The sequence below is a fragment of the Caretta caretta genome, chromosome 3 (assembly GCF_965140235.1).
Source record: "Caretta caretta isolate rCarCar2 chromosome 3, rCarCar1.hap1, whole genome shotgun sequence".
Classification (NCBI taxonomy): Eukaryota; Metazoa; Chordata; order Testudines; family Cheloniidae; genus Caretta; species Caretta caretta.
Window position 1 is genome coordinate 31,468,283 of NC_134208.1, and position 27,163 is coordinate 31,495,445.

At 45.8% G+C, this 27,163-nt stretch overlaps 1 protein-coding gene across 9 annotated transcripts in view; it reads left to right on the forward strand.

The window, feature by feature from the left end:
• Positions 1-25,819, forward strand: part of CYS1 (cystin 1) — a 43,374-nt gene extending 17,555 nt beyond the window's left edge. Inside the window, exons 2-6 of one of the 9 annotated variants that reach the window (XM_048845498.2) lie at positions 699-754; positions 15,658-15,736; positions 16,142-16,230; positions 17,157-17,217; positions 20,491-20,624. In XM_048845498.2, the coding sequence (XP_048701455.2) occupies positions 699-754; positions 15,658-15,736; positions 16,142-16,230; positions 17,157-17,214 (282 nt within the window). In that variant the 3' untranslated portion in view covers positions 17,215-17,217; positions 20,491-20,624. Of the gene's footprint in view, positions 1-698; positions 755-15,657; positions 15,737-16,141; positions 16,231-17,156; positions 17,758-20,490 lie in introns of those variants that run through there. The other 8 variants (XM_075126421.1, XM_075126420.1, XM_048845497.2 and 5 more) reach the window with 8 other exon arrangements.
• The last annotated feature ends 1,344 nt before the right edge of the window (positions 25,820-27,163 follow it).

The following is a 27,163-nucleotide window of genomic DNA, read 5'->3' on the forward strand; positions in this document are numbered from 1 at the left end:
AAAATATTTGTAAGTGGGATTTCCCCTCACTTGCATCCAGTGTCCTTTTAAATTGCTTTAATTTAAAAATTAAAGCTTTTCATGAAGATTTCTGTAAGCCAAGTTTCATGCTTTGACAGAAAATGAATGTTGGGCCTGGGCCAAGATTTCTAAGGGTCCCAGATAAAAGTCAGCTCTCACCAAGACAGTCGGTGCCAGCAAGGGGCACAGCGATACCAACTGTAACTACAAGTGCCAGTTGTAGGAGCAATTCCTGGTTTGTACGTGGTGGGAAGTGCTTCTCCTCAGGGATATGTTCAGACTAGTCAGATGAGAAGAATCAGGGCAGCTTTCTTTTAACTTCTCTTTAATACATCACCACTCTAGGCCTCAATTTACTCATCTTTGAACTAGGCATTATAATGTTCACCTGCCTCACAGGGAAATTAGGAGGCTTAATTAGTTAATGTTTAATGATTTCAGATCTGCAGATCAAAGACAGCCAGGCTCCTTAGATGCTGAAGGTGACCTAGCGAGGCTTTTATAACTAAAAAACAACAGGCCTGTTTCTTACATCTTGGGCACCTCGATTGCCTTCATTGAGGTTGCATAGAATGCTAAGGCAGAGCCAACGTGGCTCTGCACATGCAAAGGTAGCTATATATTTGCAAATGTTTTATTTCAAATATGACAGCACTGCTCCGTTTATTCTTTTCTAGGCCTCCTTAACAAGAAGTACACAGGACCCAGAGAACAACAACAACTCCGCGAGTGAGTAAGTAGCATTCAGTGTGACATTTGACAGAAAGGTACATCTTCCTTTCACATTACATCTTTAGCATCAGGGTGTGACAGTAGCAAATCATTTTATCACATATTGTGTGTCTCAGGGTAGAGAAGGCCCCTTCCTCTTCTGTACCCCACCACACGTCCCTTTGGAGCCCCCACACCCTCACTGCTGCTTCCCAAGTACCTCAGGTTAAAGCCCTAACTGAAGAAGGAAGGGGACAGTCTTGGTAAGTGATGAATTGTTGGCTAGTAAAGTTTGTGAAAATAAGCCTGAAAAAGGTAGAAATGATTTGTTTAAAGCAGCTCAGTGTAGGTTGCAAACTTAACACCATCAAATTAGGCCTGAATAAAGACTGGGAGTGGCTGGGTCACTACAAAAAGTAATTTTCCCTTTGTTGATACTCACCCCTTCTTGTCAACTGTTGAGAATGGGCCACATCCACCCTAATTTAATTGGCCTCGTTAGCATTGACCCCCCACTTGGTAAGGCAACTCCCTTTTTTTCATGTGCTGTGTATTTATACCTGCCTACTGTATTTTCCACTCCATGCATCTGATGAAGTGGGTTCTAGCCCACGAAAGCTTATGCTCAAATAAATTGGTTAGTCTCTAAGGTGCCACAAGTACTCCTTTTCTTTTTGCGGATACAGTCTAACACGGCTGCTACTCTGAAAGATCTCAGAGAATTTAAGGCCAGAAGGATACCAGATCATCTAGTCTGACCTCCTGTATGTCACAGGCCACCAACACCAGACAGCACCTGCACACTAGATCCAACAAATGAAATGAGGTCGAAGTATCACAGCCCACCAGAGACTAGACTGTTGTGTGCCACAGGCAGAGAATAGGATGGACTGAGGTGCACCAGTGCACAAGGCCCTGCAATGGGAACCTCTGCAGGGAGGGCATGAGATGGGAGTAGAGGTTGTAATGGATGCATGTGGAAGGGAGCAGAGATCAGCAGGAAGAGAAGACTATCCCTGCACACCTCCTAGGTACACATGAGGAGGGTTCCTGTGCTGTGAATATCTGGAGGTCTGCAGGAAAGGGGAGTGGAGTCAGAAGAAATTCCACACACACACTCCCCTGCACCCCACAGGACATGTTCCCTTAGGAGAGCCAAGTTTCAGCTGGAGCACAGCACTGAGTTTCAGTCCTGGACACTCTGGGGTGCAGAAGAAGGGAGATGGGTCATGTGGCCCTCGGAAGGTCCTCATCCTTAGGACAGCAATCCATTGGACCTTCCAGCGTCTGGACAGGGCCCTGGGGAGGAAGCGTGATCTAGGGAGTAGTGCACTAGACCAGGGCACAGGAGACGTGATCAATTCCTGGCTCACTCACAGGCTTCCCGGGTAATCAGAAAAACCTCCAGTCTGTAAATGGGCTGATAACCTTTCCTCTGTAAAGCGGTGATAAAGCTTTGAGAACAGAGGCTGCTAATAAGGAGTTTTGAGAGGGAGTATGGAAGGGGAGTGGAAAGGGTACGAGGTACACTTGCCATTCTTTAAAACCTTTAAACTAAACTATAATCAAAACTTCTTGATTTAAACAAAAAACCCTATCATTAACCTAGGTAGCTGTAGGAAAGAATGCAGGCAGAAGCCCAGCAGCAGAGTGGGGGCTATCCTGTTTATTGCACTCAGTGTAGCATGTATGATTACCTGCCCTGTGGGCGGGTGGTGTATGTGTGCATTTGGTGCAAGGAGCTCCTGGCCCTCAGAGACTGTGTACGGGTTTTGGAGGCCAGGGTGGTGGAACTGGTGGAGCTAAGGGAGGCAGAGAAGTATGCTGATGAGGCTTTCCGGGACACTGTAGATTTGTCCCACCTCTGGTCAGACAGCCCCTGAGCTGTTAAGGAGGATGAAAGGCCCAGAGAAGGAGAGCAGTCAACTGGAACAGAGGGAAACCTTCCCATAGTTGGGACCCTCCTTCCAGATGATGTTGGGGTATCCTCTCGCACTGAGGTTACCTCTCCGGGGGAGGGAACTCCAGTCATTAGGAAAAGGCAGGTGTTAGTAATGGGAGATTTGATCATTAGAAACATAGCTGGCTGGGTTTGTGATGACTGGGAGAACCATATGGTGACTTGCCTGCCTGGTTTGAAGGTTGCGGATCTCTCGAGGCATCTAGATAGACTTATGTGTAGTGCTGAAGAGGAGCCGGTGGTCATGGTACATGTAGGTACCAATGACATAGGGAAGGGTAGGAGAGACGTCCTGGAGGCCAAATTTAGGCTGCTAGGAAAGAGACTGAAATCCAGGACCTCTATGGTGGCATTCTCAGAAATGCTTCCAGTTCCAGGCGCAGGGCCAGGTAGGCAGGCAGAGCTTCAGAGACTCAATGCGTGGATGAGACGATGGTGTAGAGAGGAGGGGTTTAGATTTATTAGGAACTGGGGAAACTTTTGGGATAGGGGGAGCCTATACAGGAAGGATGGGCTCCACCTAAACCAAAGTGGATCCAGACTGCTGGCACTTAACGTTAAAAAGGTTGCAGAGCAATTTTTAAACTAAGAGATGGGGGAAAGCCGGTTGCTGTAAAGGCGCACGCGGATCGGACAGAGACTTCTCTTAGAGGAGAGTCTATTGATAGAGATTCGCTAGGTTTTAGTCAGGAGGTGAGGATGGAAGAGGATAAAGTATGGGCCAGATCAGACGAGAAACATTCACATAAAGAATCTTACACCTCAGAAAAGGGCAGACAAATAAACAGTGACAAGTTTTTAAAGTGCTTGTACACAAGTGCTAGAAGTCTAAATAATAAGATGGGTGAACTAGAGTGCCTTGTGTTAAAGGAGGATATTGACATAATAGGCATCACAGAAACCTGGTGCAGTGAGGACAATCAATGGGACACAATCATTCCGGGGTACAAAATATATCAGAAGGACAGAACAGGTCGTGCGGGGGCGGGGGCGGGGGGGGGGGGCGGGAGGAGAGTGGCACTATATGAGAAAGAAAATGTAGAATCAAATGAAATAAAAATCTTAAATGAATCCACATTCTCCATAGAATCTCTATGACTAGTAATTCCATGCTCTAATAAGAATATAACAGTAGGGATCTACTATCGACCACCTGACCAGGACAGTGGTCGTGACGATGAAATGCTAAGGGAGATTAGAGAGGCTATCAAAATAAAAAACTCAATAATAGTGGGGGATTTCAATTATCCCCATATTGACTGTGTACATGTCACCTCAGGACAAAATGCAGAGACAAAATTTCTCGATACTTTAAATGACTGCTTCTTGGAGCAGCTGGTACAGGAACCCACAAGGGGAGAGGCAACTCTCGATCTAGTCCTGAGTGGAGCGCAGGATCTGGTTCAAGAGGTAACTATAACAGGATTGCTTGGAAATAGTGACCATAATATAATAACATTTAATATTCCTGTGATGGGAAGAACATGTCAACAGCCCAACACTGTGGCATTTAATTTCAGAACGGGGAACTATGCAAAAATGAGGAGGTTAGTTAAACAAAAATTAAAAGGTACAGTGACTAGAGTGAAATCCCTGCAAGCTGCATGGACACTTTTCAAAGGCACCATAATAGAGGCTCAACTTAAATGTTTACCCCAATTAAAAAACACAGTAAAAGAACTAAAAAAGAGCTACCGTGGCTTAACAACCATGTAAAAGAAGCAGTGAGAGATAAAAAGGCATCTTTTAAAAAGTGGAAGTCAAATCCTAGTGAGGTAAATAGAAAAGAGCATAAACACTGCCAAATTAAATGTAAAAATGTAATAAGAAAAGCCAAAAAGGAGTTTTAAGAACAGCTAGCCAAAAACTCAAAAGGTAATAACAAAATGTTTTTTAAGTACATCGGAAGCAGGAAGCCTGCTAAACAACCAGTGGGGCCCTGGATGATCGAGATACAAAAGGAGCACTTAAAGTCATTGCAGAGAAACTAAATGAATTCTTTGCTTCAGTCTTCACGGCTGAGGATGTTAGGGAGATTCCCAAACCTGAGCCATCTGTTGTATGTGACAAATCTGAGGAATTGTCACAGATTGAAGTGTCACTAGGGGAGGTTTTGGAATTAATTGAGAAACTTAACAGTAACAAGTCACCGGGACCAGATGGCATTCACTCAAGAGTTCTGAAAGAACTCAAATGTGAAATTGCGGAACTATTAACTGTGGTTTGTAACCTGTCCTTTAAATCAGCTACTATACCCAATGACTGGAAGATAGCTAATGTAACACCAATATTTAAGAAGGGCTCTAGAGGTGATCCTGGCAATTACAGACAAGTAAGTCTAACGTCAGTACTGGGCAAATTAGTTGAAACAATAGTAAAGAATAAAATTGTCAGACACATAGGAGAACATAAATTGTTGCACAAAAGTCAACATGGTTTCTGTAAAGGGAGATCATGTCTTACTAATCTATTAGAGTTCTTTGAGGGGGTCAACAAACATGTGGACATAGTGTACTTAGATTTCCAGAAAGCCTTTGTCAAGGTCCCTCATCAAAGGCTCTTACGTAAATTAAGTTGTCATGGGATAAGAGAATCATAGAATCATAGAATATCAGGGTTGGAAGGGACCTCAGGAGGTCATCTAGTCCAACCCCCTGCTCAAAGCAGGACCGATCCCCAATTAAATCATCCCAGCCAGGGCTTTGTCAAGCCTGACCTTAAAAACCTCTAAGGAAGGAGATTCTACCACCTCCCTAGGTAACGCATTCCAGTGTTTCACCACCCTCCTAGTGAAAAAGTTTTTCCTAATATCCAACCTAAACCTCCCCCACTGCAACTTGAGACCATTATTCCTTGTTCTGTCATCTGCTACCACTGAGAACAGTCTAGAGCCATCCTCTTTGGAACCCCCTTTCAGGTAGTTGAAAGCAGCTGTCAAATCCCCCCTCATTCTTCTCTTCTGTAGACTAAACATCCCCAGTTCCCTCAGCCTCTCCTCCTAACTCATGCGTTCCAGTCCCCTAATAATTTTTGTTGCCCTCCGCTGGACTCTTTCCAATTTTTCCACATCCTGCTTGTAGTGTGGGGCCCAAAACTGGACACAGTACTCCAGATGAGACCTCACCAGTGTCGAATACAGGGGAACGATCATGTCCCTCGATCTGCTGGCAATGCCCCTACTTATACATCCCAAAATGCCATTGGCCTTCTTGGCAACAAGGGCACACTGCTGACTCATATCCAGCTTCTCGTCCATTGTAACCCCTAGGTCCTTTTCTGCAGAACTGCTGCCGAGCCATTCGGTTCCTAGTCTGTAGCGGTGCATTGGATTCTTCCTTCCTAAGTGCAGGACTCTGCACTTGTCCTTGTTGAACCTCATCAGATTTCTTTTGGCCCAATCCTCTAATTTGTCTAGGGCCCTCTGTATCCTATCCCTACCTTCCAGCATATCTACCTCTCCTCCCAGTTTAGTGTCATCTGCAAACTTGCTGAGGGTGCAATCCACACCTTCCTCCAGATCATTTATGAAGATATTGAACAAAACCGGCCCCAGGACCGACCCTTGGGGCACTCCACTTGATACCAGCTGCCAACTAGACATGGAGCCATTGATCACTACCCGTTGAGCCCGACAATCTAGCCAGCTTTCTATCCACCAAGAGGGAAGATTCTTTCATGGATTGAGAACTGGTTAAAAGACAGGGAACAAAGGGTAGGAATAAATGGTTAATTTTCAGAATGGAGAGGGGTAACTAGTGGTGTTCCCCAAAGGTCAGTCCTAGGACCAATCCTATTCAACTTATTCTTAAATGATCTGGAGAAAGGGGTAAAGAGTGATGTGGCAAAGTTTCCAGATGATACTAAACTGCTCAGGATAGTTAAGACCAAAGCAGACTGTGAAGAACTTCAAAAAGATCTCACAAAACTAAGTGATTGGGCAACAAAATGGCAAATGAAATTTAATGTGGATAAATGTAAAGTAATGCACATTGGAAAAAATAACCCCAACTATACATACAATATGATGGGAGCTAATTTAGATATAACTAATCAGGAAAGAGATCTTGGAGTCATCGTGGATAGTTCTCTGAAGACGTCCCTGCAGTGTGCAGCGGCAGTCAAAAAAGCAAACAGAATGTTAGGAATCATTAAAAAAGGGATAGCGAATAAGACAGAGAAGATCTTATTGCCCTTATATAAATTCATGGTACGCCCACATATTGAATACTGCGTACAGATGTGGTCCCCTCTTCTCAAAAAAGATATACTGGCATTGGAAAAGGTTCAGAAAAGGGCAAATAAAATGATTAGGGGGTTGGAATGGGTCCTGTAGGAGGAGAGATTAAAGAGGCTAGGACTTTTCAGCTTGGAAAAGAGGAGACTAAAGGGGGATATGATAGAGGTATATAAAATCATGAGTGGTGTGGAGAAAGTGAATAAGGAAAAGTTATTTACTTGTTCCCATAATATAAGAAGTAGGGGCCACCAAATTAAATGAATGGGTAGCAGGTTTAAAACAAATAAAAGGAAGTTCTTCTTCACTCAGTGCACAGTCAACCTCTGGAACTCCTTGCCTGAGGAGGTTGTGAAGGCTAGGACTATAACAGGGATTAAAAGAGAACTAAATAAATTCATGGAGGTTAAGTCCATTAATGGCTATTAGCCAGGATGGGTAAGGAATGGTGTTGCTAGCTTCTGTTTGTCAGAGGGTGGAGATGGATGGCAGGAGAGATATCACTAGATCATTACCTGTTAGATTCACTCCTTCTGGGGCACCTGGCATTGGCCACTGTTGGTAGACAGGGTACTGGGCTGGATGGACCTTTGGTCTGACCCAGTATGGCCTTATGTTCTTATGTTTGATAATGCTTCCAGACTTCCTGGATAAATTCCACAAATGACTGGTTGTGAGGAGCTCAGATACTGCGATGACAAGACCACACCAGTATCTGGCTAGAACAGACCACAGAGAACTGTGGACTAGATCCCCACAACACAGGTGCAGGAATGCTGGGTGCTGCCGTGCTACTCTGTTGTGCCCAGGGGAGATATGGCTACTTGCACCGGTGCAGTCACACAGGGGCAAACTGCAGTGGCCCAGCTCTCTTGGATTGATAAGGCTTGTGAGATAACTACCCTTTCAACTGCATTCAGGTGAGCCAAGCTGCCCTCCTCTTCTCGCTTCAGGGAGATTCCTTCCCTTTGGTTCACAGTCACACAGAGCAGACACAGGACACTGTGGTCCAATCAGCCTCTTCCGTGGATTCGTGAAGGCTGGTTGGATTAAAATGGTGCGTGTTTGTATAGCAATAAAGGAAAGAAAATCTGAAACAGTATGTCCACTAGCACGAGCAATGGCTCCCAGACTGTTCTCCTATGACTGCCTACAGGAGGAGCACTGGGAGCAGTAAGATAGACGTGTGAATGGGGCACTGATGAAAGATTTTAAATATCACTTTCTTACGCCAAACAGTGACTCTCTTGATTTTAAGCAGCTTTGTCTCTCCAGAAGGAGGTGTAGATCAGTCTGAGTGAAAATTCTGGTTATCAGGCTGTGACCTATTAACCATAGACATCACTGATGGATATGACATAAAAGCACATGTTGGTGGCATAATCCTTGCTCCCTGCCAGCTCACTCCTTTGCTTTTGAGCCAGTAGGGAATTGAAATTGATGAGAATCCCACTTTCTGAGCAAGCTTCTCGTCAGCTCCAGTCCCTTGACAGCTAAGAAGGATGGTGGGCAGTGGTTAGGCAGAGTGGTCATACAGGCAGGCACTCTCAGTAAAAAAATCCACCCTCTTCTGATATTTCCCAGCACCCTCACTGGCCTTTGCACCATGATTACAGTTATTCTGTTTTGTCTGGAAAGGGTTGCTGCAGAGCCTTTTGGTGAATTTGATCATGCCAAAGAGTGAGTCAAAAGATTCCCAAACTGACCATAGCAGCTATAGGCTCTGGCTAAACCGTACCCCATCTTGCGCCTCTATGAGAAACTTGCTTATCTCTGCCACTTTGAAATGCAAAGGAAACAATTGTGATTCTAATATAGAAAGTGGGTCACCGCTGGAAAATTCATACTCTCAAAAGAAAATGTGGAGAATATTTGGAAGGACATCTGGATTAAGGAGAAAGCAAGCTGGAGACAGCTACAGGTCTATGATGAAGAAGCAGAACCTTAATCTCATTTACACTAAGGCCACTTTGCTCTGCCAGTTTTAAGAGGTTTTAAAATGGGAGTAAATATGGACTTACTCCCACTTTACACTGTCTAAAGTGACCTTAGTGTAAATAACAATCAGGACTATAGTCTTTAGCATCAAGAACTCTATGGGAACATCTGTTAAACTAATCATTCTGTCAACAGAATTTCAGTTTTTGGAAAAGTCAAACCAACTAAGTAACGTTTCGTTCCTAGAGTTGTCTCATCTTTCACTGGATCAGATTCTGCTCTGTCACACTGGTATAAATGGACATTTGTGGAGTTACTCTGGTGTGCCTGAGAGCAGAATCAGTCCCAGGTGGACCAAATCAGGTCCATCACTGATAGAGCCAATCACTGAAGAAATAACAAAACCAATAAAACAAAGGAAAAGAATGAAAAGAAGAAACAAGAAAAGTGGAAAAGCTTTAAAAAAAAAAGAAGAAGAAGAAGATGCAGCCTCATTTGCTGTATTTCTTCCTGGAAAGCAGTTCCGCAAAGGCAGTAAATCTACTTTGAATCCTGTCCTGCATCAGTCTGTACCCCATAACCACAACTGTCGGAGATGAGATCCATCCAGATAGTGACACATCCACAAAATAATGAAGCGAGTTCTGAGAACTTTTAGCTCTGGAGGCTTGGTTTGACGTAGGATAATCACAGCTGCTTCTTAGCATTTTGGCGAAGATCCAATCTTAACAGGGCAGACAACACCATAAAGCAGTGGATGTTTCTTCTCCAGAGGTACAGCAATGAACTGGTGTACATCTCACTCAGGCAGGGTGGCACCAACATCCCTCGAATGGGTGATCTATATGACGTTGCGGTAATCACTCATGCCTTCCGACATGCCTGGACGCCTTGGTGAGGAACATCGCAGCGAGTGCTGTGCATGATGTCATCAGGAAGCGAATCGCCAGGACCTCTTCCAACCAAGATGTTGCCACCTACCTGAGCGGACCTCTGGAAAGCGACTTTGGAAGAGATGGGGGAGACTTTGCTTCACTTTGGACTCATGCCCGAAGTGCTACGCAACGCCTGGAGAAGCGTATTGGCTGCCACTGGACATGGTGTGAAGAACGTTAGGAACTGGGAGTCCTGGTGCCACAGGTGAAGAATACAGAGCACACAATCATCACTCTGAGAGCTAGAACTATGCTGGAGAGGATCTTGAAGGATGCCATCCACTGCCAGTATGTGGAAAACCTGAAACAGAAGCCGGACCAGGGCAAGGCCTTCAAAGTGACATGGAAGTGGGATGCCAGCAACCACTTCCTCCCCAGGGACAGGTTCGCCCGATTTGCTGACTGGAGATTCATCCACAGGGCCTGGCTCAACTACCTCCCGCTGAATGGAGCTGTCCGTCCCGGAAATTGGGACAAGCGATGCAGAAAGTATGGCTATGCTAATGAGACGTTACCTCATGTCTTGTGTAGTTGCAAGCCCCATTCCAGAGCCTGGCAGCTGCACTACAATTCCATCCAAGATCGCCTAGTCAGAGCCATCTCACCTCCCATGGGGTAGGTTGCCGTGAACTCCGCTATCCCTGGAACGGACAGCCAATTGCAACCGGATGTCATCATCACTAACGAGAAACAGAAGAAGATTGTCGTGGTGGATGTCCCCAGTTTGAAAGGTGAAGAAATACACCTCTCTGTCTGATGCCTTGAGAATTAGGGGTTATGAAGTTCAAACACATGCATCGATCATTGGAGCCCTAGGCACATGGGATCCCAGTAACGAGCGAGTGGTGCAGGAATGTGGAATCAGTCAGTGCTACGCTCAGCTGATGCAGCAACTCATGGTATCAGATGCCATCAGGAGGTCAAAGGACATCTATTTAGAACACATTACCGGACATTGGCAATACCAGGAGAGATGAGCCAGAGTGCCACCGAGAAGTGAAGTTGGGAAGGTAACCAAAATACTTTTCTGATGGATTGTATTTACTGAGGGACAATCTATCCTAAATTCTCAATTATTAAGGGACACTATACACTCATTGCTGTGTTTGCTTTCCAGAAGCTATTCTTAATATCTTTTTATGAGTGATGTACCCAAATATTTGGATGCTAATATTTTATCTGTATTGTTAAATTTATTAACCTTAATTTGGGATATTGCATAGTATATACAATATGTATTTTATGACTTTTAAACCAAAATCTTTGTACTTTTGGATAATTTAAGCATTATGCCCAGATGTATAGGCACTCTTTCCTTAACCTGTGTATTAGATCATTTTAAAGTTAGCTTTAATAAAAATTTTAAATCAGTTTAGTATTTCAGACACCCTCTGTCAGGGCACTGTGACCTAGCAGCAGGATGGACCAGATGACCCAATATGTCTTTTCCCTTTCTAATTACTGTGATCTTATGACCGCCCCTAAAGCTTGTATTTCTAGTACAGTGTTTAAGCAAGGCATTGATCTGGTCCTGAGTCAATAGTCACATTTGCTTTAAGAAGGAACGTTAACAATTTATTGTTTACTTTCCTATCCTCAGAAAAAGGATAAATCTGTCTTAAAAAATCCGACATTTCAATTCCAGATTTCCTGCTACGTCTTCTCTGCAGTGACCATCAACTACCCCACTGGACTGTGGCAAGGGTCATACAGCAGGCAGTAACCCTAGTAAAAAGGGGTCTCCTTAGTTCTGACAACACAAAGCAGAATCATGGACGTTAAGGAAAAGGCCTTGTGGAGCCTCTAGTCCATCCCTCTGCCAGGGCAGGATTTCCCATGTTGTACGTTGCCAAGTGTAAAAACAACGAGGAGTCCTTTCTCAAGCAAAGGAACTCCCACCATTGTTCCTTGTGGGAGATTAATTCACAGCCTAATGAGTCTTGATGACAGGAAATTTTCCTTGTATTTAGTTTAAATTGTCCCATCTCACATTGTATCCTATTTACTGTATCCTATGGCCTCTCCATAATTGTTTTCCCTCCTTGGCATTAACACCCTTAAAACAGATGTAGGCTCCTCTCCTGTTCCCCTTCCTCAGTTATATTAAATGTTTGCTTCTTTTCAGCTTCTCTTGCTTCGTCAGTCCACTCTGCCCTGTAAGCACTTTTGTTGCTGTTCTGTAAACTCCCTCCAAGCTGTTAATATTTTCCTAGTAATGAGGTGACTAGACATGAGCACAGTATTCCTGGTGGAGTTGCGCCATTTTGTGCTGCTCTGCTCCACTGCAAACTCCTATCTTGTGTGTTGTACACTATTGGCCCTTTTCCTTTCTGCATTATTGCCTTCCAGATTTCTCACTCCCACTGAATAGCTGTGTTTTGAATTATTTTCCCCCAGAAGTGTTGATTTGCTATTTTCTAATTCAGTGGAGCCCACAGCGGTGTGTAAATTATCCACAGTGCATACCATTGGCAGGGGTGCCAATTGGGGAGTGGGGGCACGGCCCCATGGGAGGAGTGGAAAAGGGGCAGTTTGTCCCAGGGTGCCTGTTTGAGAGGGCCCCCAAAGTAAATGTCATTGTGATCTGGCAGGGTTGTGATGGAGAGCTGCAGGGCCAAGTTTCATTGAGCGGCTCCTGCTGCGCCAAAGCTGAGTGGGGCTGCGATCCCATTCGCCAGATCACAATGCCTGGAGTCATGAGCTGTGCCCGGCTCCATGGGACAGGAACCAAACCGTTGCTGAGGGGCAAATGTGGTTGTGCTTACCAGGTGAAAAATTTCTGGGGCTTCCCCGTTCTAAGTCAGGAGGAATATTGGTTATCACTGCAACGGAATAGGCTGAGCTCAGACAGTTACAATTCCTGATCCTCAGCCACCTAGCCCCAGGGTAAATTAGAGCAGCTGGGGACCTACTTTAACTTCTGCACCACCAGTTACAGTGCGGGATCAGCATAGTAGAGCTCTGCTTCAGCAGACCCAGTCCCACCCATGCCCTGCCCCCCGAATTCCCCTGACACACCCCATCTCTTGCTTAACACTGGGACTGGCTGCTGCTAGAGCAGCCAGCTTTCTTACATCCAAGAGTTCTCCTATGCAAGGGGGATTCTCTACCAGCTATCTCTGGCTGTTTTAAGCATTACAAAGTGGCCTTAGGAGACCAGAAAACTCAGACATTTAGAGTCAAGTAATTTCTGAGGAACCATGTTCTGTTTCTCTAGGACAGTATAGGTTTCATCCCTGTTAAATTCTAGAGCATATTTCCATGAGGGTTACAGGAAGAAATGAAAGGCTATGGGGCTGTTTGCTTTTTTCCAGCCATTGTCCTAGCCCATTAGCGTTACGCGCCACCCTGTTCATTCATTCATTCATTCATTATTGTTTAAAAAGAAAAAATTGACAGCTGATGTATTTTGCAGTACGTTGGGTTTTTTATTTAGAGAGCGTCTCTCATCCTAAAGGTCACCATGAAGACTAAGGCCAGGTTACCCTACCACTTATGGCGGCAAAATGTATGTTGCTCAAGGGTGTGAAAAAACACACCCTGAGCAACATACATTTTGCTGGCATAAGTGGAAGCGTGCACAGCACTATGTCAACGAGAGAGCGTCTACCACCAACATAGCTACCGCCACTTGTTGGGAGTCGCTGGGCAAGCTCTCTCCCATTGGCATAGAGCAGCTACGTGAGAGACCTTCCAGCGGCTCAGCCTGCAGCGGTAGAGCTGTGTCACTGTAAGTTGTCTTGTGTCGACATAGCCTCAGCCGTCAGGAATAATTAGAAAAAATGGGTTATGTAAGCGCCAATGGAAACAATTAATGTTTTGTAGATTTCAAAATGGAGTCTTGGAAATTTTGCCACGGGCTGTTTCTTATCCATCATTCAACATTCCTGTAAAACTAGCAGAGGGCTGGTCACATGATGAGCTATAATCAATAACTCACATGTCAGTTGTGAGTTTAAGTCATGTTTCTACATTTCCTTTTCCTATTATGAAGTATTTGGGCCCTACACCCTGCTTTTAAGTGTTACTCCCATCTCTTATTTACTATATGAAGAGAAAAAAATCATTTCCTCTCTGTCAAAAGAAGGAAACTGAATGAAGGAATCAAGTGAAGACTCATTTGCTAGATACCTCTTGGTGCCCACTTGTGGTTGAAGAAATTGTGCAAAGTAAATTAGCTGCCTCTCGGGTAGGAAATTCACATGACATCTGCCATGCCAGTTGGCCGGTTTGAAAAAATAAAGCCATTGTTGACATCTGCAGCTCCTGACATTTACGCAGCCAGAGCAGGATATTTTTTTTCAACTAGACAGATGAGAATGTTTTATATTATAAGGATTGACATACAATCAGTGCAATGCTGTGGGCAAAATTCTTCCAAAACAATTACTGCAGGACTGTGATTGCCATCAGGTGTATGTCCCTTTCAGAGACACCAGGGATGAATTCTTGTACATACGAAGAATATTCACCTGCAGGTATTGTCAGAATTGGGAGCCCTGGAAAATTTTAGTTTAGTTTATTGAGAACAAAGTCTCGTGTGGATTAAACCATTTTACCCTTGTAGTGACATTCCTTTGCAGCACAGCACTAGCGGTAACGTAGGGTCACAGAAATAGTCACTTCAGACAGCATTGTACAAACGTTTATGAACTAACGTCCCCAGCTCTGCTGTGGGCTAGATACATATTATCCCTCATTGACAAATGGGGAAACTGAGGCACAGAAGCAAATGGACTTGCCTGATGCCACAGAGGGAGATAATGCGAGACCAAGGATTAGAATACAGGATTTCTTGATTAATCCAGTATTGTTGACCCGAAGAGTTCAAAATCATGCGATTTTTTTCAGTCTTTTTATTTTACCACATGTGCACCAGCCCCCTGACAGCGTCCCACAGTACCTCCATGCCCCCAGAGCCCTAGCAGGTTCCTGTTTCTGGCTGCAGGGAGGGGGCTCCCTGCGCTCTGGTAGAGGGCTGAGGCCACTACTCAGATAAAGAGGGCGTGGAGGAAGAAGTTGTTTCTGCTGTGCTGTACGTGCTCCTAGGCTCTGCCCCAGACAAACACCTCCCTCCCCCACTAGGGACATAGGCATTGTGCCCCTGAATCACTGGGCTAACGCAGCATGCAATATTTGGGGAGACAGTTACTTCTGTATTTAATGATGTGTGTGCTGTTAACACTATTAGCAAGATGGAGCTAAAGTTGGCCCCATGTCCCCCTATGCTTTCTGGGGGCAAGAGGACACAGGGAGTGCAAGATTGTGAGCACTTAAGCGAACACAAGCCTAGAGACCCAGGGTCTTTGCCCTCCAGCTCTCCACAGCTTCAAAAGAGTGTGTAGATCTGCAGCCTGGAGAGGCTCCAAGCAACCCAACAGGTTGCTGTCTGCTTGGCGGAGTGGTAAAACAGACCTACCTGGTAGAGTTAACTGTTTGTGGTAACATTTGCAAGGTCAAAACCTCTCCGCTGCTCTCCCACCCCTCCTAGCTCAGGCAGGAAAGGGCAGGATTGAATTCTAGGCCCTGGTCTACACTACGAGTTTAGGTCAAATTTAGCAGCGTTAGATCCATTTAACCCTGCACCCGTCCACACGACGAAGCCATTTACTTTGACTTAAAGAGCTCTTAAAATCAATTTCTGTACTCCTCCTCCGACGAGGGGATTAGCGCTGAAATCGACCTTGCCAGGTCGAATCTGGAGTACTGTGGTCGCAATTTGACGGTATTGACCTGCGAGAGCTATCCCAAAGTGCTCCATTGTGACCACTCTGGACAGTTCTCTCAACTCAGATGCACTGGCCAGGTAGACTGGAAAAGGCCTGCGAACTTTTGAATCTCATTTCCTGTTTGGCCAGTATGGTGAGCTCATCAGCAGAGGTGACCATGATGGAATCCCAGAATCGCAAAAGAGCTCCAGCATGGACCGAATGGGAGGTATGGGATCTGATTGCTGCATGGGGATACGAATCTGTGCTATCAGAATTCTGTTCCAAAAGACGAAATGCCCAAATATTTGAAAAAAATCTCCAAGGGCATGAAGGACAGAGGCTATAACAGGGACCCGCAGCAGTGCTGCGTGAAACGTAAGGAGCTCAGGCAAGCCTACCAAAAAACCAGAGAGGCAAACGGCCGCTCTGGGTCAGAGCCCCAGACATGCCAGTTCTATGATGAGCTGCATGCCATTCTAGGGGATGCAGCCACCACTACCCCACCCCTGTGCTTTGACTCCGTCAATGGATTATCACGCAACAGGGATGCGCATTTTGGGGATGAGGGAGATGAGGAGGAGGTTGAAGATAGCGCACAGCAAGTAAGCAGAGAAACCGTTTCCCCCGACAGCCAGGAACTGTTTATCACCCTGGAGCCAATACCCCCCGAACCCACCCAAGGCAGGCTCCCGGACCCACCAGGCGGAGAAGGGACCTCTGGTGAGTGTACCTTTGTAAATATAATACATGGTTTAAAAGCAAGTGTGTTTAATGATTAATTTGCGGCCAGTACCGCTACTGGAAAAGTCTGTTAATGTGTCTGGGGAGGGAGTGGAAATCCTCCAGGGACATCTCCATAAAGCTCTCCTGGATGTACTCCCAAAGCCTTTGCAAAAGGTTTCTGGGGAGGGCAGCCTTATTCCGTCCTCCATGGTAGGACACTTTACCACGCCAGGCCAGTAGCACGTAGTCTGGAATCATGGCATAACAAAGCATGGCAGCGTGTGGTCCCGGTGTTTGCTGGCATTCAAGTGACATCCATTCTTTATCTCTCTGTGTTAGCCTCAGGAGAGTGATATCATCCATGGTCACCTGGTTGAAATAGGGTAATTTTATTAAGGGGACATTCAGAGGTGGCCATTCCTGCTGGGCTGTTTGCCTGTGGCTGAACAGAAACCTTCCCCGCTGTTAGCCACGCGGTGGGTGGAGGGGTGAAGCCATCATCCCAGAGAATTGTGGGGGGGAGCGGTTAGTTGAGTTTGTGCTGCACGTTAACCCGAAAACTGCAGCCCCTCCTTTTAAATTGCCAACCCATTTCAAATGGCCAACCCAATGGGTGCTTGGTATGTGAAATGAGGGCGCTGCTGTTTGAAACCATTCCCACATGTTATGAAGGTTAAAGAAGCCAAAAGACTGTGGCTTACCAGGGCTGCCTGCAAGCCAAATTCTGTTGCCCGCCGGCCCTGCGTGTGTGATCTCTCACACCAAACCTGCAGACCCTCAATATAAGAGGCAAAATGTGACCTTGTACTGAATGCACATGTGCTATGTAGTGTTAGCAGCAAGGTTCACCATGAAAGATGTACCCATTGTTCTCTAAAATGCGTCTTTTTAACTACTACTCTCCCTTTTTTTTCCTCCTGCAGCTGCAAATGTTTCAACGCTTCCCCTATCATCTTCATCCCAGAGGCTAGCAAAGATTAGAAGGTGAAAAAAACGCACTCGCGATGCAATGTTCTCTGAGCTCATGCAGTCCTCCCACACTCAAAGAGCCCAGCAGAATGCGAGGGGGCAGACAACGTTAGAGTCCAGAAAAGCACAATATAAACACCAGGATAGGTGGCAGGTTGAAGATGATAGGTGGCATCAGCTTGCTGACATAAGGCAGGAGTCAATGCTGAGGCTCCTGGAGGATCAAACTGATATGCTCCGGCATATGGTTGAGGTGCAGGAAATGCAGCATGAGCACAGACCCCCACTATAGCCCCTGTGTAACCAACCGCCCTCCTTTCCAAGATCCATAGCCTCCTCACCCAGACACTCAAGAACGCGGTGCGGGGGCCTCCGGCACCCAACTACTCCACCCCAGAGGACTGCCCAAGCAACAGAAATCTGGCATTCAATAAGTTTTAAAGTACAGTGTGGCCTTGTCCTTCCTTCCTCCCCCATCCCTCCCGGGCGACCTTGGCAGTTATCGCCCTATTTGTGTGACGAATTAATAAAGAATGCATGAATTTGAAGCAACAATGACTTTATTGCCTCTGCAAGCGGTGATCGAAGGGGGAAAGGAAGGGTGGTTAGCTTACAGGGAAGTAGAGTGAACCAAGAGGTGGGGGTTTTCATCAATGAGAAACAAACAGAACTTTCACACCGTAGCCTGACCAGTCATGAAACTGGTTTTCAAAGCTTCTCTGATGTGCACCGCGCCCTCCTGTACTCTTCTAACTGCCCTGGTGTCTGGCTGCGCGTAATCAGCAGCCAGGCGATTTGCCTCAACCTCCCACTCCGCCATAAAGGTCTCCCCCTTACTCTCACAGATATTGTGGAGTGCACAGCAAGCAGTAATAACAGTGGGAATACTGGTTTTGCTGAGGTCTAAGCGAGTCAGTAAACTGCGCCAGCGTGCTTGTAAATGTCCAAATGCACATTCTACCACCATTCTGCACTTGCTCAGCCTATAGTTGAACAGCTCCTGACTACTGTCCAGGCTACCTGTATATGGCTTCATGAGCCATGGCATTAAGGGGTAGGCTTGGTCCCTGAGGATAACTATAGGCATTTCAACATCCCGAACGGTTATTTTCTGGTCTGGGAAGAAAGTCCCTTGCTGGAGCTATTGAAACAGACCAGAGTTCCTGAAGATGCGAGCGTCATGTACCTTTCCCGGCCATCCCACGTTGATGTTAGTGAAATGTCTCTTGTGATCCACCGGTGCTTGCAGCACCATTGAAAAGTACCCCTTTCGGTTTATGTACTTGCTGCCTTGGTGCTCCGGTGCCAAGATAGGGATATGGGTTCCGTCTATCAGCCCATCACAGTTAGGGAATCCTATTGCAGCAAAGCCATCCACTATGACCTGCACATTTCCCAGAGTCACTACCCCTGGTAGCAGCAGCTCAGTGATTGCATTGGCTACTTGCATCACAGCAGCCCTCACAGGAGATTTGCCCACTCCAAATTGATTCCCGACTGATCAGTAGCTCTCTGGCGTTGCAAGCTTCCACAGGGCTATTGCCACTTGCTTGTGAACTGTGGGCTGCTCTCATCTTGGTATTCTGGTGCTTCAGGGCAGGGGAAAGCAAGTCACAAAGTTCCATGAAAGTGCCCTTACACATGCGAAAGTTTTGCAGCCATTGGGAATCATCCCAGATCTGCAACACTATGCGGTCCCACCAGTCTGTGCTTGTTTCCCGTGCCCAGAATTGGCGTTCCACAGCATGAGCCTGCCCCATTACCACCATGATGTTCACATTGCCAGGGCCCATACTTTGAGAGAAGTCTGTGTCCATGTCCTCGTCACTCTCCTCACCGTGCTGCCGTTGCCTACTCACCTGCTTTTGCTGGTTCTGGTTCTGCATATACTGCTGGATAATGCGCGTGGTGTTTAGAATGGTCATAACTGTCGCAGTGATCTGAGTGGGCTCCATGCTTGCCGTGGTATGGTGTCTGCAGAAGAGCAGAGTGGCAGCGGAAGCGGAAGCGGCGGGTGGATGACGATGCTGACAGCAATATGGCGCCCGCATGGAAAAAGGCGTGAAACGATTGTTGGCCATTGCTTTCACGGAGGGAGGAGCAAGGGTTAGGCTGGCAGCAGATGGTGCAGTACGACTGCTAGCCGTCATCTTCTCTGGATGCTCGCGGTGCTGCTGGCTGGGAGAGCAGCCTGAGGCAGAATGCCCCCCCCCAAGGATTGAACTCACAACCCTGGATTTAGCAGGTCAATGCTTTAAACCACTGAGCTATCCCTCTGCCAATATTCCAGACAGGACTGAATCTCCATTAGACAAAATTTGAAGAAGAGAATGACCTGAGTCACTCCCCTTTATGTCCAGGCGTCCCTGACAGACCTCACCAAGGTCTGCTAGGAGCACCCATGTCTGCCAAGGCACTCTGACCGACCGACCTCACCGAGGGCGGCCAAGAGCACCCAGGAGATGACGAGGACGGCTACCAGTCATACTGCACCGTCTGCTGCCACAAGGCAATGAGCTGCTGCTGTGTAGCAATGCAGTCCTGTGTCTGCCAGCACCTAGGAGACGTACGGTGATGGTGAGCTGAGCAGGCTCCATGCTTGCCATGGCATGGCGTCTGCATGGGTAACCCAGGAAAAAAGGTGCGACACGATTGTCTGCCATTGCTTTTACGGGGGGTTGGGGGGGGGTGACAACATGTACCCAGACCCACCCGCGACAATGTTTTTTGCCCCATCAGGCATTGGGATCTCAACCCAGAATTCCAATGGGCGGCAGAGACTGCGGGAACTGTGGGATAGCTACCCACAGTGCAACGCTCTGGAAGTTGACGCTAGCCTTGGTACTGTGGATGCACTCCGCTGACTTAATTGTCTTAAGTGGGGACACACACAATCGACTGTATAAAATCGATTTCTAAAAAATCGACTTCTATAAATTCGACCTAATTTCATGCTGTAGACATAGCCTAGGATTGTCAGCATGCGTAACATGAACATTCCACTTCCGATTATACCAGCAAAATCATTCCAGTTTCTTCTCGGTGCTTGCTTCAGAAATCACTGTTACCCAAAGATCACTAATGAGCACCACATGTCTTTTGGGTCAGAAAACTATGAGGCCTGCTATTAAGGAATCCATGATTCAGTAAGATCGGTGGGTTTGTTTTGACTTTTGCACACACAAATAATGCTGTTTCTCATTCCCTGTTGGAGATAAGGGGCTTACTATGTCTCAGAGAGCTTGATTTTCTTTTACAGTAAAGATACTTGGTTGTCTCGTCCTCCAGGTTTCCAGTCAGAAGTAACAAGAAGCCTGAGATGCAATCTCCAATATCGTACGATTACGCTGAAGAAGAGCTCATGGCGAGTATTGAACAAGAGTACTGCCGCTGAGACCCAGTGCTGTATGATCATAGCTGACAGGGGCACATATGAGCAAGGGTTCTGTGAACAAAATAACCCCGCACACAGTGAGATTGTTCTGAAGAAATGAAAAAGACGAGAATGAAATGGGAGAGAATGTTACCACTCAGGAGGCTGTTAGTATTGTAGGACTTCAAAGAACTCCTCTTTGGCAAGTGCTGAGCAAGAGCACTGATTAACGAAGGAACCCTCGCTGAGCAGTGAACAAAAGCAATGCGGTGGAAAAAAATAAGATCTTATTACTTTCCTCTTGTAAATTAATATTTAAAAGCTAGTTTCTAAGTAATACTTGTGTATGAAGACTTAAATATAGTGTAAGGTTGAGATGTGCCATTTTGACAGTGTGATTTCAGTCAGAGAAGTGCAGCAAATCATTTGAATAAATACTTACTTGATAGGAGATATCCAAAATATACCTTTCCTGGCACTTAGTTATGGGTCAAATTCAGACCTATGGTAAGCAGCTTGTAACTCTTTACACCAGGTATGAATTTGCCCCCACATGTTTTTTTTAAATATTCCACAGCACAGAAAGAGGGAGGGAAGGGAGTCAATCATTCCAAACTTAGGCTGCAGGATCTAAGGGTTCCAATCCCAGTTCTCTATCAAACAACAGGTGTGGGATTTGTTCTGATTGTGCACATGGCTCTATTCCTTCTAGCTCCCCTTTTCCAGAGAGGCAGGGGACTGAAATTGTCAAGAGTCCTGCTTCCTTAAAAGGCAAGATTCTTGTCTAGTTTCTTACCTGCTGGCTTACAAAAATGGAAGCTACAGGGAAATCAGAAGGACAGAATGACGTGCACATACCGGTCCAATGCCACATGTACGCGCCTGTTGGGTCACCCACTTTGAGATGGGCTTTAACATCATTGAAAAGCAGTTGTTCACAAATCAGCACTCCAGCACTGGAGTTAGATATAAATTGACCACTTCGGGCTTACACAGGAATTTTCATTAGTGCTTAATTTAAAATTCACCACATTTATCACTAAGGACAGAAAAGTAAAACAAAAAATCCTATAAGCGTAAAGACTCAGAGGTTTTCAGTATGATTGACAGTGAAGCCTTATACTTTTTAATTAAGGTTTCTGTGCGTTTGGTTGGTTGGTTGGTTGGTTGGTTGGTTTGGAGCCTGATATACTTGGAGTAGCTGCTTATCAGAATTAGAAAAAATAACTTCTTTCTGTCCTCTGATGGAACATAACACGTCAGATGAAATCTCAAGGGCAAATCAATGAGGCACATGCTAATGGAAACAGTGGGATACACCTTAAGATGTCAAGGTTTGACTTTCCCTTTGTATTTTGGTGTAGATTTCACAAATGTCTATGTTCCAGATAATTCTCAATAAAAGGCAAAAGTATCAGTTTGAGAGAGACTGGGTGATCAATCTTCTGTCCCTCCAACTGTTATTTTTTCATGGAAATATCCAGTAGGATTTTTAATGTCTCACTGCATATGATTTTTTCTTCCTAATGAGGCATCTAGTTTTAGTTTTTCCTCCAGATTACATAATGAGGAACCTGTGGCTATCTCCAGGTTGTCATGTTCTCGTAGCCAATGTGACTGAGCACAGACGTCTCCATGCTGGTTCATAGTCCTCCCCTACTCAGTGCTTCTTCAGCACACTGATAGCCTTTTAATGAATCTTCCAGGAATATGAAGATAGTAGAGACAAAGTGCATCTGTAAGGGGACGTGCACAATTCTAGAAGGATGGAGAGGATCATGCAGATAGCACAAAAAACCCTACTGACCAGTTTGGATAAGAAGCAGTGTTCCAAAAGATGTCCTGCTTATGTACTCAGATGGTGGGTATCATTGTGGTGTGAACCTTGCATAGAGAAGGACAGAAATGTTCCTGTTGGAGGTCTGGTGTGGTACCCAATGAGATGGAAGTTATACTTAGGGCATGTCTACATGGGGATGTTAGTGCTAATATGCTAAATAAGCTAAAATGTGACTTTAAAGTGTACTAGGTACTCAATTAGCTACTCCACACTAGCTCGCCATGTGGGGACACTGACTGCGCACTAAGAGAGCCTAGCTTGGTATATCCAGAAATATCCTGCTGTCAGTCAAAAGATATATGTGCAGTGGTTGGGGGAGGTAGCTTAACGTATCAGGAGTAGAACCACACACAAAAATAGAAAATATGGTAATAATTGGTTCTTGAGTAGAAACAACACGTTCAATAATATTACCATGTCTGAAAATTATACAAAAGTAATAACATGAATTTATATGGCCAAGGTCAGTATTCTATTACATTGGCCAGAATTAAATTAAACGAAATTAATCTCCAATAACCTGCCATAATAGCAAGCAAACTTATATCAGTGTGAGAAGAATACATAGTGCATTTTTTGTAGAGAACATAAAAAATATCTGAAGATTTCTAAATCTAGTGGCTGTACCTACTCATGATGCTGCATGCATGGTGTGTCCCCTTTTTGTTCAGAAACTAGCCAACTTTTAGATTTCTACGCTATCCAGGTTTCTTCCTTTAGATTGAGCCTGTTCTTGGACACAGAGGGCCAGATTCTAAGGGGTGCCCAGTTTGTGTTAGGCACAGATGAGGGGAAGGAAGCCACAGAGGAACTGCTTGTGGCTCTCTGATTCTGGGGCCAGTTATGTGCTGGGGCCTGCCTACTTTAGGATGACAACCAAGATGCTTTAAAATATGGCAGCTGGCTGTGGCCTCCAGGGTTCATTTTACCAGCCATGAATAGATGGATGAAAGTACCCCTCTGGCCACACCCCAGTGTAACACTAGGGAGGCTGGAGAAGGGTGGCACACATGTCAGTTGAGGACCGCTCAGCTGGAATCCCAGGCTGGAGAAATCTACCAACTTTCCAGACACTTTGAGCTGCCAAACCTTCCTGTTATACTGTGTAGGCAGGGAGATCACAGCCTCCTTCAGTATCTGAGAGCTTCCCCTGCTCCAGGCTCTGCCTTCAGAGCAGTCCCTAGCCATTTTGGTGCCCTATGCAGCCCCCCCAGGCCTCTGTGGTGAGGGCGGGGGACTGCCCCCGGCCCCAGCCCGCTCCACTCCCCTGGCTCCCAGCCTTGGGGGGCAGGGGGGAACCACCCCCCTGCACTCACCAGCGGCGCGGCTGGGAGCCAGAGGAGCGGAGCAGGCTGGGTCCGGGTTGTTCCACTTACCACACGGTGAGTGCACGCCCGACCCCTGTAGCAGTCCTCTGGGGAGTGGGGGCAGGGCAGGGGCAGAGGCTTGGGGAAGGGGTGGAGTGGAGGCGGGGCTGGGGCGGAGCAGGGGCTGGAGCAGCACGCAGCTGCGCAGGGCACCAGGAAATGTGGTGCCCCAAATTTCCTGGTGCCCTCCGCAGCTGCGTGCTTTGCGTATGGGTAAGGACAGCCCTGTCTGCCTTGCTGAGGTCAGAGTTCAGTTTCTCTCTCTACAGCTGTATTCTATAACTGCTCCAGCTAAGAATGCTTTTCAGGTTGTCTTAAAGAAAAGACTGTGTTCTGGGAATTTTATAGAAAGAGAAAATATTAAAATAAAAAGCATGAAGAAATAGTCATCCCTGACTGATTATTAGGAAATGTACCTGGAGGTCGGCACTAGGCCTGAACATTGAAATCTAACCTGCCTGGCAAGATGATTTATTTTCTCCCCATTAGCATTTGGGGTGACATCATACTTTAGTCCTGTCTGTGATGGCCATTTCCCCTGTGTGACAGCCAGTTGTTCATAAGATGACAAAATTCATTCCTATTTTTAAAAAGCATCTCATCTAGCCTGTCCCTAAACATATGGGACTACACTGAGATACACCAGCTGGGTAGCTGGCCTGTCATTTCAGTCATTACCCTTCTACATGACATATACAGCCTAGTGTACTGGAGCAGGGCATGGTATTTAGTGCAAAAAACTTTCAGTCCTCTCCAAGTAAACAATAAAATATTTTCCACAATTTAGCATGGCATCTTCCCTTGTCTAGAAGCAGCACGTAAATACAAAATTATACAAATACAGTATGTTCTGAACTTTGCACAAACTAACTACCTTATGTTTAGTGCCGTGCTGGCTATTAACCATTCTACACACAGCCACTTCTTAAAAAACACCAAACCAAACCACCGTTGGTCAGAGGGTTAAGGAAAGGGTCACATTTTCCATGGTACCACTTAAATAGATTATCAGCTCCAGCCACTTAACTTAGCTTTCACTGAGTGTAGTGTTTAAAACAAAAACAAACAAAAAGTGAGCTTTCAGAGCATGCCATGCAAACTAAAGAAACTAGATCATAAGAGATTTTTATATAAATATTAACCAAAAGGCAAATATCTTGGCTTCTGACTGACCATCTGTCTCGTGAAAAGCAGTCTTGTGCAGAGGACAGCAGGCCAAAAAAACTGAAGACCTGGCTAGCAGCATGACAACTTAGCAGAAGGCAATTTGGCATTCACAAGATTTACTAGTTGGTCTATAAAAAGATTAACACTGAAAGACTCTGTAGTGGTAAGAAATTTAAGAGCCTGAAAAGAATTCTTAGAAGTTAGTTAACTAGGCCAAAATCTTCCAAAAACAGAACAAAAGCCACTTTTGTGCTTACGCCATTTGCATCTACTCAACTTCTGAGTTACATGCAAATTGGGGTTTTGCAAATGCAGAACTGCACCTTTGAAGATATAATACACAGAAGAATTTTTTCTTACCTGCGGATTGCTTTTCATGACATTACTACCATGATAGGCGCATGCCTTGCCACTGAACAAGGAAAAGAAATAAAAAGGGTGTAGTCACTGTTGTAGCATTCTAACCTTTCCTGGAGTATGTACATACCTGTACAGGAAGGAGCACAAAGACAGCAAGACCTTTAGAGAGGAAACCACTGGTTGCTTTGTCTCCTAAAAACAACTAGAAAAAGTGGTTACCTCTAGAGCAGTTTTAAGAAGGGAAATACCCTCTCATAGGCTGGCTATGGGCCAGCAGACCCTTTTACAGGGCTTTAAAAACTGGTCAGGGGACAAACTGAGCTAGAAATTGAAGACTCAAAATGGGAGGAGCTGTGACTTACTGTGTGGGCAGGTGATAGGAAAGATTAACATGGAAATTGCCAAAATCAAGCAATGAGGACTCACTTGCTTGTTATAAGCAGCAATATTTGCTCTGTATTTATCTATATGCTTGGTGTGGTAATAAACAGTCTTTGTTGGCAAACTAAAGTGTGTCTTCTGTACTCTGTTAACCAATACTCACAGCTCTAATAATACAGCCCACTGTACAACCTCGCAGCTTTCACTCCGGTAGGTTACTCAGATGAAGGCTTTTCACAGCCAGTCTCACTCTCTTCCCATCACCTGGATTATAATACCTGAGACGACTTCCTGACTCCTCAGGTGTGCCTGTCTCCGTCAGGGTGGAACTCTGTACTGGTGTTGCTATGTTACAGAAGACAACTAGAAAGTAGGAAAATTTTGTTTTCCACTGAAACCGCTGCCACCAGTGTAGATCCAGCTTGAGTAGTAGTGTCCTGCCCAGGGGTGGGCCCATAGGCGCTGACTGCATGGGTGCTCCAGCCCCACCAGCCACAGCTGTTCGGCAGCTCGCGGAGAGGCTTAGGAAAGGGCAGCGAATGGCGGGCAGGCAGGGGCCTTAGGGAGAGGGCAGAGTGGGAGCGGGCAGAGGCAGAGTGAGGGTGGGGCATTGGGAGAAGGGGGGAAGTGGGGGCAGGGCCTTGGGGCAGAATTGGGGTGAAGCACCCCTGGGAAAAAGTAAAAGTCGGCGCCTATGGTTGGGATCACACATGTATGCTGAAATGTAAAGAGGATGAACAATCCAGCCATGAAGGAAATGGAGTTGGGCTGGGAAAACAGCTCCCTCCTTCTAAAAAGATAGCAGCCCTCAAGCTGCTGAGCACAGTGGATCCTGACCTCTCCATTTGGCTGCTGCTGGGGTTGACTATGGTTCTTGGTACAAGTGGGGCAGCACACCAGCCAGCTAGTATTGACTTAAGCCACTCTCTTTCGGACCAGCAGGTGGCAACTACTTCAATGGAGTTCAACTGGACAGAGACATCCTGCAGAAGAGTCAACAAAACTGGATACAAGAGAAGATCCCACGGGGAGAATAAAATCTAGAGCTTTATCTTCCTTTTGAGGTCCCTCTCTCAAAGAGCAAGACAAGATCAGACTTCCTATTACCATTAGTACAAGCAAGATTCACTGAGAGCCCTTTGAGCACATCAAATGAGTGCTGAGGAACTTCCTCCTAAAGCTTCAGAGTAGCAGCCGCTTTAGTCTGTATTCGCAAAAAGAACAGGAGTTCTTGTGGCACCTTAGAGACTAACCAATTAATTTGAGCATAAGCTTTCGTGAGCTATAGCTCACTTCATCGGATGCATTCAGTGGGAAAAGGCTGCGGATCCAGGCAAAAGTTAGGAAGGGAGATGCCATGGCAGCGAAGGAAACTACATGGAGAAGAAAATTAAGATGAGTTTGGATCACTAGTTCATCTGGGATAGAGAATTGCAGGTAATGGCAATACTCGCTCCTTCTCTTTCCCCACCC